Genomic DNA, 13,317 nt, shown 5'->3' with positions numbered 1-13,317 from the left:
AAGCGACCTATTTTTCATGTTTTCGTATATCAACGTGAACTGTCAGTTTTCAAGTTTCTGGAGAATGAATCTCTTATGCAATTCAAACAATTCAATTTTAGTTGGTTCTTCCTATTTTTGCCTCCAAATTTAAAATTGATTGTCAAATACATCGCTTTAGAAACAATTCCACATGCAAATAAGTCATTTTGTTGCAAATAGAACGTGATCCTTCGAAAGATGAACAGCAGAAAACAAGAGAAACCCCAAACATCTTAAAGATCTCAGAACCGAGGGCAAAGAATTCTGTGAAAAACAGCCATAATTTGAAAAAAAAAAAAAAAAAAAAAAAATTCAAAATACATAAAGAAAACCAGGTACTTGTCTTTTGTAGCGACCTTGGCGTATAAGTTTAATTGGCGAGTTTCTGCACTGGTGAGATACAAACGGCTGCCGATCTGCGCGTGTGCGAGAAACAAACAGTTACCGATCTGCACATGTGCGAGAAACAAACGGTTAATAAGCTAATAGGCTCTTTCTAGCAATACAGTGGTTTTTCATTACAAAATACTTACTATTATTAAATACTATTTTCAATCTTGTATCAATGGATATACAAGCTAGAGTTTATGTTTGAGGCATTATTAGCAACAATTGAGCTGTTGCTACCAGAAACAGTCTATCAGAAATGTATTTTCTGGTATTTTAATATTAATTGCTAACCAAATTAAATAATAAATAGAATTTTCTGGTATTTTGAATAATAAGCAGAATTTTCCGGCATGTTTATGTACGTTGTTATTTTAAATAGATTGCTTACATAATTGTAATATAAATACAATAATTAATATATATATTAAAGAAGTTCTGCAAAATTATGTTTTTAAATAAATTACAGAAAAAATTATATTAAATACTAAATTAGAGAGAAAGCGAGAGAAGGAATTTAATAAATTAAGTTATATTAAATTCCTTCTCTCACTTTCTCTCTATATGTGTATCAAATAACCTAGTGTCGGATAGATGATGAATGAATTGCCGATTTAAGGTTTCCGTAGTCAGTTACGTTTTCCCGATTGTAGCACTTTCTGAAGCTCAGATTGCACTAGCACCGTTTTCTATCACCAAGACCACCACAGAAGTCATAACATTTACATTTTTTAACTAATTTAAATTCGAATTTAAAATGCTGTCTGTGGTTCTATCCACAAAATACTTGACATTAAAAAGACGTTTATTGCTATTTTGACGGTTTTCATAATTACTTTTGACTACTAAGTCTTTATTTGTATTCTCAAGCTGATGAAGTTCTGTGATTTTTCGTACGTTACATAATGCACAAAGGTCGCCCAAAAAGTGCCGCGAAATCTACTGAAGCTCGGTTATGGTAAACACTAAAGAACTGAAATGTTGTAGATGCAAGTCCTTTGGGCTTTCGGAGATGTCAAACAATATATGATCCATTTGCTTCACTGCACTACATCTGTCTGCATTATCATAACATGAATGTGAAACTTAAATTAATTCTACCCGGAGCTCACAAGAGCCCGAAATAAAAAGGCTATGTGTTGTTGTTGTTACTTAACTCACCTGTCTCACAGTAACATTAGAACAAGGCCACGAAATTCATCGTACAAGATTGCGCTTGTTGTTGGCGATGGCTTGAGCACCATACCAAGTGACAGTACGACTTCGCTCAGTTCCGTCCCTAATTCTGATGGAGAGCACTCCAGCCGTATATTTAGAGTGCCCCCATGCCTCACAGATACTATACATTTATAAACATCCATGCCTTCTCCGGGATTCGAAGCCGGGCCTTTGGTACGGCAGTCGGCGTACCTAACTACTGTCCCGGTTTGACAAAAAGGCTATGTAAAAGGCCTAAGTAAAATATTTAAATATATTATATTCTTGATATTAATTAAATATCGTCAAAATGACGGCTTTTGTTTTTTGGTTAAGAAAATAAATCCCCGTCATCTGAGAGCTAAAATATTGCTATTGGTGCAAGTCATATTTCAAATGTCCATTCGCCAGATGTCGCTCGTGGCGACAGTATTGGGCAACATGGTACAGATTGTAATTATTTATACGAAGATAACATTCTTTTGCGTTATAATGAGTACTGTTAGTGCTGTAGCATTTTTTTGCGTTATAACTAGTATTGTTACCGCTGTATTTGCTAAGAGATGCAGTTTTGATCCAATACTATGTAATTTTTACCTTGTTTTCACTTATTATTTTATATCCTTCATCAGAATCGTACATTCTTGATGTCTCCATCAGAAGCTGCGGGCACACAATATCCATCTAAATACGCAAAAATTGGAAATTCAATTAAATAAGAAAAGACAATTTTATTTTTTTAACATATACTTCATCAAGAATGATAAAATTAGTATATAAATCAGCATATAACAAATATAACAAAAACACAGAAGTTAACTAAAAGTTAATTTTTAGTAGAGATATATAGAAAACATGCAATAAAGTTTAAATATGGTATATTCTGAGGACTCTTCTATCGTTTATCGGTCAGTAGTCTAGCCAGTTATTTTGTATACACAAACGAGAGATGGGATCAGATAAAGTTGTTGATCAGCAACCTATGTGTTGCTGTTATATATATATATATATTTTTTTACCAGTGCTTCCTTGCAAAGAAAAGCGGAAGTTTACGCAGTTCTTAATGTCTTCCACTCGAATGAAGAACTGATGCGCTTAGAATTATAGTATATGGACGTTATTTCTTACTAGTAAAGAATAATTTATCAGGTAACTTGTTCTTATTTATGGAAGCATTTAACAGAATTTGGGATATACTCGATGTATTCTTCATGAGTAAATATTTATAAATAACCTTCTTTAATGTGCATGAATTTTAACAGTATATTACAAAAAATATTATAAAATAAAACTGGAATAATATACGATTAAGAAACGTTTTTTTAAAAATAAGGTTTTATTTAAAATGAATATGATAATTAATGCACCAAAAGGAGAGAAATAATTTATCATATAGTTTAAATTATTCTATTTACAGAATTCAATTACAGTTTATATCACGAATGATAAAAGCGTCGGTCATTTGGCAATGCAATTCAAGTACTAGAAAATTCAAATATAAATAATAAAAATAAAATTGTAGATGTAAACAAAATATAAAATTGTAGATGAATTCTGTCAATAGAATTGTTGAATCTACTATTCCCACTAATATACGAGTATACGATAAATATTTTTCTTCTTTCTTCTTCTTTCAGTGCATTCATATCATATCCATTTTAAATAAAAAGCCTATTTAATTAAAAAAAAACTTTTTCTTAATTGTATTTATTTTTAAATTAGGCCTATTATTCAATTCTTTTGGTAGAAATGGCAATGCTAATTAATCACTTTTTATACTATTTTGTGAGATGTTTCATGTTTTTATTATAAAATGAAATAGAGCGAACCAAATTTCCGGCCCATTCAAGTTCGTTGTAGCGGATTCGATCCTAGTTGAATGAGTTTAGTTTGAATAGTTCCAGTTTTGGATGAATTATCTTGAAATGTTCAAATTTTCCTCGAATTTAAGGCAACAAATGAATAGATGGCAGAAACGCAAACTGGGGAAAAGGTTAGAAAATTCAAATGCGAATTTAAATAAAGTTTAAATATACTCTACACTCAAAGCTGCTTTTATGCGCTATTTATTTATTTTGTATTTATATATGTTACCGGCAGTGCATGAAAGCCAGTATTCTGTAGAATAATTAAGCATTTTATAGAATGCTAAAAACTGGCCAGCAGTGTATTAAAGATTAATATTTCATACGTTTCCTAGGCATTCTATAGAATTCCAAATGACAGACCGGTAATGTATGAAATCCATCTCGGATTCGTTTCAAATATCCATATATTTAATACATTCATACATAATCCATACATTTAATACATTAGTTCCATAATTCCATGCATGTTCATACATTGTTTTCTGTTTGATTGTTTTGATTATCCGTGTTTTTCAATTATCCGTGACCAGCTTCTCCGGCATAAGCCCGGATAATCGAGATCGCATTGTATTATGTATAAAGATCTTTTGCAAAGCTTTTATCATGAGAGAGCTCGAATTTGGTATAATTTTGTTTTATACAAAATTAAATAAATTTTGTTTTATACAACTTCATTTTTCTTTTAGTATTTGGAATAAAAGTTTTTAATGGTCCTCTTTCATTATTTTTTCGAAATAGCATTTCTACTTTACATAACATTTGTATTAGTAACATTTCAAAATAACAGCTTTTAAACAATAGCGTGACTTATCGGGACATTTTTTCATTCTCTGCCTAAATAGCATACAGATGTCCAGGTATTATATTCAGTGCCTAGGGAAAGTGTATAGTAATTCTCAAATTTTATACTTTGTCTGAAAACACTTATGTACATCTTGGAAGTTTCATATATATGATATTTAATATAGAAACAATTTAAAAATCATCCTGTGTATGAATTAATATTTTTATTTTGTTTGGTAAACCAATTTCCAGCTACACAGTAAGGTTCGACTATATTGGACTTTTTCATGCGATCTCTATTTACAGCATACTTTTTTAATGTGTTACAAAGAATGCATTTTACAGCTGCTTATGAAGTTCCAAAATAATTTTTAAGCGTTTCCTTTTATGTAGCCCCTATCCCCTGCATAAAAACGAGTTTGAGTGCGTTTGGTAAATGTAATGAGTAATAGAAAGAATAAAAACAAAATTTCAAAACGTAGTACAGTACAAAGTCTTTAATCCGGAGGTCCATAATCCGGAAATGCGCATATTTAATGTATAACGGACGGTATAAGCAAAGCTAAAATTATATAATTATCTATTTCAGTTAATGTTGCAGACTGCGTTGTTCCTTAATCTTCTAATTGGATCCGGCTTATTATTTTTTGCAGACTGCTAGAGCAATTTTATAAAAAGTAAGCTTGAACTTTCGATTATGTCAAAAAGAGTTTCCGATTCTGGAGCTGCCAAAGAATCTACAAAGCGAAAGCATGTTTCGATGTACCGCTTCCGATAATGAAGAAAGTGACAGAGAGGTTATTGAAAACGAAAAAATTTCGATTGACAAGTTAGTCGGCATTCTCGACATAGAAATTACAGGGCTTGAACAGTGGAACTGAACAAGAAATTATGTCTGTTTATAGAATTAAAGAGAAAGTATTAGCACAAAAAGATAAATTCCCTGAATGCAAAAGTAATTAAAATGAATTTATATAAATTATTCACTCTTATGAACTAACCTGATCGTCAGCGTATGGCCTATTTGAGCTGAACGAATAATCAAAAAACGGTAAATCATTAAGTCCTATAAGAAAGCATTCAGAAGATGATGTGCATTCCTTGGCTTCCCGTAATCCATTCTAGAAAATAAATAAACAAACAAAGATTTCAGTCACTTTAAGACGAAAAGGTTACTGCATTTATAAACAAAAATAAAATATATCACATATCGATACCAACAGAATATGATTACAATAGACGTCACATCCACAATGCGATCTCAGTTAATCTTGTCATTTGGATACTGTTGTTGAATTGCCGAACTCCAACACGTTTGTATACGAAGTATGGCAAATGCATCGTTTACTGGAATCAACAATTCGGTTAATATGATCAAAAGGTTATAGAATGAATCATTTAAACTGATGCAAAGTCGCCAAATAAGCTTAAAATTGCTTATAAAAATAGCCAAGTAATAGAGAAATGCAGCCAATGTAAAAGATTAAACCACCAAACAGCTTTGTTTAAATTTTAGTCAAGCATTTAAAACTAGAGGGAAAAAATCCTTAGTTTGACGCAGTTTTTTACTAAATCTATCGATTTTGAAGGAGAGAAAAAATTTATCTGAAAATACCTATGCAAAACTAAAGCCTAATTTAAAATTTTATAATGACAAGTTCTCTCCCAATGAGCGGATGTTCTTCGAGTTTTAAGGTTAAAGGTACAAGGCCAAATAATTTCCAGAAAAGTTATGAGAAGTTCATATATGAACTTTTGCATAAAAGACATTTTGAACAGTTCACAAACAAACTCTTCCTAATTAAAAGGCTGTGAAAGTGTCTATTTATATGTTTCTTCTTGTATTTATATCAAATTAGTTAAATTGCATTGCTGTGTTGAAGGATTATTTTGTTCATCGCTTAATGTTATCACAATAATCCTGGACAAACATGACCACATTAAGCGGTGCCTGTTGTATTACAAGGTGGCGCATATTGTATCTATTGATTCGAATTACCAGCTCTACTAGAATCAGGGCCAAATTTAAACTTGATGAGGCCCCAAGCATTTGAAATATAGTGACCTTCGTAAGGGATATGGACAATTCTTTTTATACAGGCTCTGAGAAAATGTTTTGTTGGGAGCCTTAAATTATAGCTTGTATAGCTTATATGTAAAGCCGGCACTGGCTAGAATGCACGTGGGCATGTTAAGCAAACGTACATATGGAATTAGTATATTATGGGACCGTTGGGGCAAAGCAGTTGTGGATTGCGAGTCGCAAGCCTTCATTCAAAGGTTCTCGACCTACCAGCGGCCAAGTGATAAAGTCGCTGAACTCTAGTAGTTCGACCCGCCTTCGAATCCCGGCGAACGGGCTGGCTGCAATTCGGGGTTTCACCATGTGTAATATGGATACGAGCCAGTTTCCCTTAAGAAATCCTCCACAAAAGCATCCCTCCCCTTAAGCAGATAGCTCCTGTGTGCTTTGCCATAATCTAATAAATTCCAAAATCCAAATCAAACAGGTTGTTTCGGACACTAATGGGATACAATGAATTGTGTGCAGTTGCAATCCGAGAGGACTGTTCGATGGCAAGCAAAAGTATGGCTCTTTAATAGATATTGCCAAATAGTTTGATTTCCCACTTTGTGCAATTACCCACATCGCTTCGAACAATGTATTCGAGTAGAACATTCTTCTCAAGGTTCACTAATATGTTTGTTTTGTCTATATCTACAGACTGCATTCAGTGACTATGCACTATACAACTACATACAAAAACTCACCATTTCTCCTTTTATTTCAAATTAATAGATCCTGTAACGAGCTGACGAAAAACAAAGGGCGTAGAGTATTTAATTTATTTGAAATCCTAGGGTATATGCAAATATTCTGCAAGGTAAAGGCGTTTGTTGGTTCACACTGATAAAAATAAAAGATTCAGACTTTGCAAAAGTTCCTGTCTGTTAATTGAATGCTAATGTTTTCCGAGGATATTTTTCTAATGCGGGGTGAATATCTTGAAGTACGGCAAACAATCCTTTTTTTTTTTTTTTTTTTCCCTTCTCCTGACCCGCAGCTCGTTGTTCTCAGCAAGTTACTCTAGATCTGTAGCGGATACGACTACCGGTTATGGAATCTCCTGTTAAGAGGTGTAGGAGGATGCCTTGATAGAGCGAGCAGAAAACGCTCTTGGTAAAGTTGAAATCACAAAATAAGGAATCTTTCTCTTTTATTAACTAACTGTGCATCTGCGGTCATCGTTTTTGTTCCAGAATTTTTCGGCCTATCGCAATGATTTCTTGATTCTCATTTGCCGCAAATCTTTAGAGGAGGGGTTCTCAACCAGTGGTACGCAAGAGAAAATAGGTGGTACGCAAAGAAGCAATTTTTTTTTAACTATTCAATTCAAAAATTAAAACCCCAACATCCTGATTGAGTTTTTTCTCTAACACTCGTAAATGTATGCGATCTGAGCTTTGTTCAAGAGTGGTGGTGGCAGTAGTACTTTGTAGTGGTGGTACTAAAGGTTTTCGATTTTTGTTTAGATAGTATGCGTTAGTCAAAAGTTTCAGAACCGCTGCTTTAGAGTCTCTCTCAAATGAAGAATGCAACCTTCATAAGAATTAAACTTACATACTTCAGCAGCGAAACTGCTATATTATAAAAGAGCTGCCCAGCCTGTAGAAAAGTTAGAGACGCGGACTGCTATGGGAATGGGGACCACCAGCAGAACACTGACAGTTCGGTCCGAGGTTCGAATCCCGCGAACGGGCTGGCTACATGGGCGTTTCCGTGGTTTTGCCAATGTTAACGTATATATGAGCCAGTTTCCCTTAGAAAGTCCTCCATTAAAGGCATCCCTCCCATTAGGCACCGATCCCTTGAGAAATAAATAAAGTGATCATATAAACCAAAACCGTTCCAATGGATCCAATTTCGAATCCCAGATAAGGCATGAATTTTTATAAACGTATAATGTATGTATGGCAAAGAGGCTCTCAAAATATACAATGAGTCGAATGTTCTTTCGAGAGGTTGTGGCAGGGGAAGAGGGATGGGAGACCCTCGAGATGTTTTCCCTCAAAATTGGGACGGAACTGCATGGTTACTGCTCGGAACTATATCTGAACGGCGATGGCAGGGTTTTGGTTTCTTTCCCACCTCTACCTGTATCGCAGTTTCTTAAACAAAATCAAGTTATCACAAAATATAAAATAAATAAAAAAAAAATTCCAAATTAAGGCTTTGAGTTGCACATATTCGGGTAAAGAACTATATCTTCAAAACTTCTTGAATCCAGGTGCCTTCGTTTTTCCACAAGGTCCGCCCAGATAGACCCTTCATTATTTAATAATAATGAGGTCGAGATAATATGCGCCACCTGTATTATTTGAGATATAAATTATGTTAAATGCTAATATATGCTTAAACTGTGCTGTTTAACTGCTTGGGTTATTGTGGAAATAAATCTTCTTTAGCGTATTTTTGTTTCTAGCGGCATGAATCTGTTTGCAAATTAATGCTGCTAGAAAAAAAAAATGCGTTTTACTTATATAAGGCATACCGATATTTGTAACAAAATAGCAAAACATATTTTGATTAAATTGCATAATTTCAATAAAAACATTACTTGCAAATGAAAGGTTTAACGAATCAGTTTCTAACATACTTTCGATTGTGAGCTCAGAAAGTTGCTGTATCTTTTCCGAAGACTTTGCCCCATTCGATAATGCTGAAACATTCCAGTCTAAGACAAATAACAGAACTTAGAAAAAATATATATATATAAAATAAATAGTAGCATTTACTTAATTAAAATACACACACATGATCTTGACCAAGCAAGTGAAACATAGACTGAAGTCAGTTAAAATGATAAAAACTCAAAATGAATACATATATAAATTCTTCATTAGAAATGTCACATGAAACAATTTTAAATTTCTTGAACAATTTAGTTGTTTATTATTAACAACAATTAATACTTGGATTACAGGCATAAAAATTCGTCAGAGACTATTTCGCTAGAATTAAAATAAATTACAATTTTAACAACAGATTCGGGGGTTTCTGTCTGTCTAATTTTTATCCCCAACACATGTTTAACGCACCTGTTCATGTTTTATATTTTTATTATTATTTTGTGTTTGCAATCTGATATATTTTAAATTATCTGCGGATACCATTTGATTGCACTGTACCGATATTCTCTGCAACATTTTATAATCGTGCTTTTCACCATTTGCTACTCACTACTCCCCAGCCCCACCAGCTTCTATTGAAAACATTGTTATGAAATTCATGTATGACATAACTTCACATTCTAAATTCATTGCCTGCATACTATATAGGTTATTCATTGTCTTAAGGGCCGTTCCCACTGGGAAGATAAGCCCCAGTAGGAACGGCCCTTTATAGTGCTCGATTTATGTCTCTAGTTCTCGGTAGGGCGTCGAGCCCGGGTGTTAATGCCATTTCTACCTTACTAGCGGGAATCCAGGTGTTAATGCCATTTCTACCTTACTAGCGATGGATATATATTTTAGTGCACTGTAGCACCAGCCAATTTTCGATAAGACGTAAGGGACTACCCATTGTCCCCTTTCTGGTCGGTGGATTCGTTAAGGTGCTCCAAGATCGTCCTACCAGCCATGTCTCAGTTTCTTATTGTAAGGAATCAGGGATATCTTAAGAATCTCATCTATAAGAATTCTCTTAAAACAGATGAAGAATTCGTCAATAGAATTTCGGTCGGTGCTGCTGCAGTGTGCAGTGTTGGAGAAAATCCCCCAATCCTTATATTGCTATTACCAATCCGTTTCCGGATTGCTCTTTCGAAGGATTATTTTAGTTAGTATAATATCATTGCTTCGCCCCACCAGGGCCGAGCGGTAAAGTCGTTAACACTGGTAGTTCGATCCGGGAACGAATCCCAGCAAAAGGACTGGCTGCATGCACGTTTTCACTGTTTTCCCCATGTGTAAAGTGTACATGAGCCAGTGCACCTTAAGACGTCCTCCTAATTACACCCCTCCTCTCAGGCAGATAGCCCTCTAGTGCTTTGTTGTTATCAAATAAACTAAACCAAACCATCTTTTGTGATGGTTTCACATTCTCTGATTTGTGATGGTTTCTTCTTTTGTGATTCATCATCATTCTCACATTTGCGTCGCATGGAATTTCTTTTGAAGAAATAGTTTTTTTTCCATCGACCCCCTTACATTTTTCTCCATACTATGCAGTATGCAACATAATCATGACACAAATAATTGCGTATGAGTAACTTAACAATTAGACTAAGAACATGAACAAATGGTTTATTAGATTAATGTCTTATTATGTTTTGTATTATTATTATTTTTAATTTTACGAATATTAACAAGTTTCCAGAAACAAAATCGCATATTCTAATTACACAAAAGTTCGATTTTAATTAATGGGATTGTAGCGACTAAAGTACTAATATTTTTTTTTATTATTTGGCATACAATTCCTTAATTTAATATTTAAATTACCTCGGTCAAAAATATTCAACCTGTGTCTTAGTTTCCATTCCAATTTTACGTTCTTTCTATTTTTTATTGCATTTTCTCGTGTTCTAGCGTTTTACTTTTTTATGTTACTTATTGCCTAAAAACATTATGCTTTTTTAAAAAGTATCATTGATCTTTAAAATATATAAAATAATTTTACTGTGTTTTTTCCTTTATATTTAATTTATATGACTTCTTCCTTACTACATGATATAGCTTTATATAAATAAAAAAATATTTACCAATTCATTAAAAAATTTTTGTAATCAATGGGGTCTTAATTACGCCGATTTATTGCCGGTGCATAATGGGCTATCGACCCCGCTAATCATCACTACCTTCTTTAAAATTTCATCGACTCCCAGAGGATCAATAGCTACCTCGTTGGAAACACCTCCTCTAATACCTTTATGTTTCATCTTCCGACCATGTAACCAATTCCCTTCCCCATCAACAGAAGTTGATGGGGAAGGGAATTGTTTCTATGCGTTCTACGATCTCTTAAAGTTTGGTTCACCTTTTTTTAAGCACCTGACATTGAACTTCAGTAATCATCTTTATGTAAGAAAAGGCGAATGTGTCTTCCGAGGATGCAGGCAGCTGGTCAAGACCAAAGGGATTCTCTATTCCCTTTCCTCCTGCAACATGAAAGCATGGACGAATTTTTCTCCATCTGCGGGAGAAAATGAGTGTTCATTGTTTAGCACTGATTGTGTCGCAACTTAGTATTACGTTATAGTTACAGTAAAGGCGAATTTTATTCTCCGAAGTTTACATTTAGTTTACAGTACATGTGTATCATACGTACTTTAATAATTGTGTATACAGCAAAGTTTTTGACACCCGAAAGTCAACAGTGAAATTTTTGACAAATTTCATAAGCTAATTTATTTTGTAAACTAGACTGCTCATTGTTGCACAAAGTTTGAGTTACGTTGTAAAATAAAGCAATAAAGTAAACTTTCCACCTTAGTTTAATCTTCCTTTAATATTTATTTACTATTAAATTTGATTTAATCTTACCACTAAGATTCAAAATGTGTATGCTAGTGTACTAAAGTTGGATTTATTCTCTACCTTTTTAATCTTCCCATTCTCATTCTCACGCAATTAATTTGCGAGTTTCACGCGTTCGTTTATTCGATTCGTTAGGGAATCGGTGGCTTACTAGGATATGAAGAAAAATTTTAAAAGGAACTGTATCCATTCTTACTTGTGCAATTTTTTCTGCTCTGTTTTCCCAAAGAAATCCGTACTGGTTATCCGGACGACTGACTTCCGGAAACCATTGGCTTTTTCTAAATACCTAGGGAAAAAAATAAGTATTTTTTTTATCGTAAATGCATTCATTAACACATTCATTCCAAAATTCCATAAATTTTCATACACTGTTTTCTTTAATAAGAAAGGCACAAATTTTGTTTTGCGCAGCTTTCATTTTTATTTACGTATTTTGATTAAATTAATGGCATTTGAAAATAACTTGAATTTTTCAGGAATGCAGATCTTTTAAATAATAGCCTTATCGTGAGCATTTTTCATGCTTTGCCTAAATAAGATTTGTCATTCTACAGAATGTCTAGGGCAAGTATATAATAATTCTCAAATTTTACACTTTGCCTAAAATTCCTTAGGTAATTTATAGAATACCTGCGTTTCATGCACTGCCGGTAGCATTCACGTATTATAAGTAATACATGTTGTTTATTTACTGACTATTATTTACCTATGACTATTTATTTACCTACTAGACTGACAAGCGAGTTATGGCTCCAGTCTTAAATCAGATGGCAATGTTTTAGAAAAGTTAAAAATAACATTTAAAAAAAAAATCATTCAATCTATAGAAAGCACCCTTGTGCTGGTAATCTAGTCTATATAAAAATATTCTAAAGCTGGCTTAAGTAATTAACGGCGCGTATTTTACATCGGCTAGCGAAATGGTTGGTGCCAGTCTTGCTAAAGCTGGAATAACTTAAAGAGGGCTGGTGATACTACATAACTGAAAGGTCGAAGCTGCCAGATGCTCTCAGCCTAAAAGATATTCAAAACATCGGCTTAAATACACAACTAATTCACAAATAATTTGCATTCCGGTAAGGACTACGGAAAGATGAAGTAAAGGTTCAAATCATAACTTTACTTTACTCCACTGATAGAGCACCTGGAGATGGTGCTTATCAACCTGTTTAAATACTGCCAGTGATTCTATTTTGTTCACTGTTGTTCTTAAAAAAAAACATACGTATTATGCGTATAAGTACGCGTATAAGTATACGTATAAGTTTATGACATTTCTTTTTATTGCAATAGCTATAGCAGGATGCCATCTTAGAGATTCCAAGAGCTACTTCAGTGCATCTCTGGATACGTCTAAGCGTTTGTTTCTGCACAGTCAAAAATATAATGGTCAGGTTCTCCAACCCTTTCACATATTCACCGCGCACTGTCCCGAAAGCCGAAGCGAAATATATAGCTCATGTATAGGCCATGTCCCGTCAGCAATTGTGTCCGCTCAGAAGGACCGTTGCATAATTTA

General features: G+C 33.8%; 2 protein-coding genes across 4 annotated transcripts in view; one reads left to right on the top strand and one right to left on the bottom strand.

Annotated features, from left to right (window-relative positions):
• LOC118192265 (sodium/potassium/calcium exchanger 5-like) overlaps positions 1–13,317 on the top strand; it is an 89,860-nt gene that overhangs the window by 18,761 nt on the left and 57,782 nt on the right. The window contains exon 1 of one of the 2 annotated variants that reach the window (XM_035363190.2): positions 2,733–2,754. The exons of the other annotated variant lie outside the window; for it this stretch is intronic. The gene's annotated coding sequence lies outside the window, so the exon portion shown is untranslated. Of the gene's footprint in view, positions 1–2,732; positions 2,755–13,317 lie in introns of those variants that run through there. 2 annotated transcript variants of the gene reach the window in all.
• The window catches only part of LOC118192266 (prostatic acid phosphatase-like), a 57,818-nt gene that overhangs the window by 22,332 nt on the left and 22,169 nt on the right, over positions 1–13,317 (bottom strand). For both annotated transcript variants that reach the window (XM_035363191.2, XM_035363192.2), the window contains exons 2-5: positions 11,992–12,084; positions 8,915–8,992; positions 5,258–5,377; positions 2,203–2,289 (exon numbers count right to left, since the gene is read on the bottom strand). In XM_035363191.2, coding sequence (XP_035219082.1) covers positions 2,203–2,289; positions 5,258–5,377; positions 8,915–8,992; positions 11,992–12,084 — 378 coding nt within the window. The remainder of the gene's footprint in view (positions 1–2,202; positions 2,290–5,257; positions 5,378–8,914; positions 8,993–11,991; positions 12,085–13,317) is intronic.

The sequence above is a fragment of the Stegodyphus dumicola genome, chromosome 10 (genome assembly GCF_044657685.1).
Source record: "Stegodyphus dumicola isolate Sdum_Otavi_A_Nest chromosome 10, ASM4465768v1".
NCBI lineage: Eukaryota > Metazoa > Arthropoda > Arachnida > Araneae > Eresidae > Stegodyphus > Stegodyphus dumicola.
Note: the sequence above shows the minus strand (reverse complement) of the source record. Positions and strands in the feature narration are given on the sequence as shown.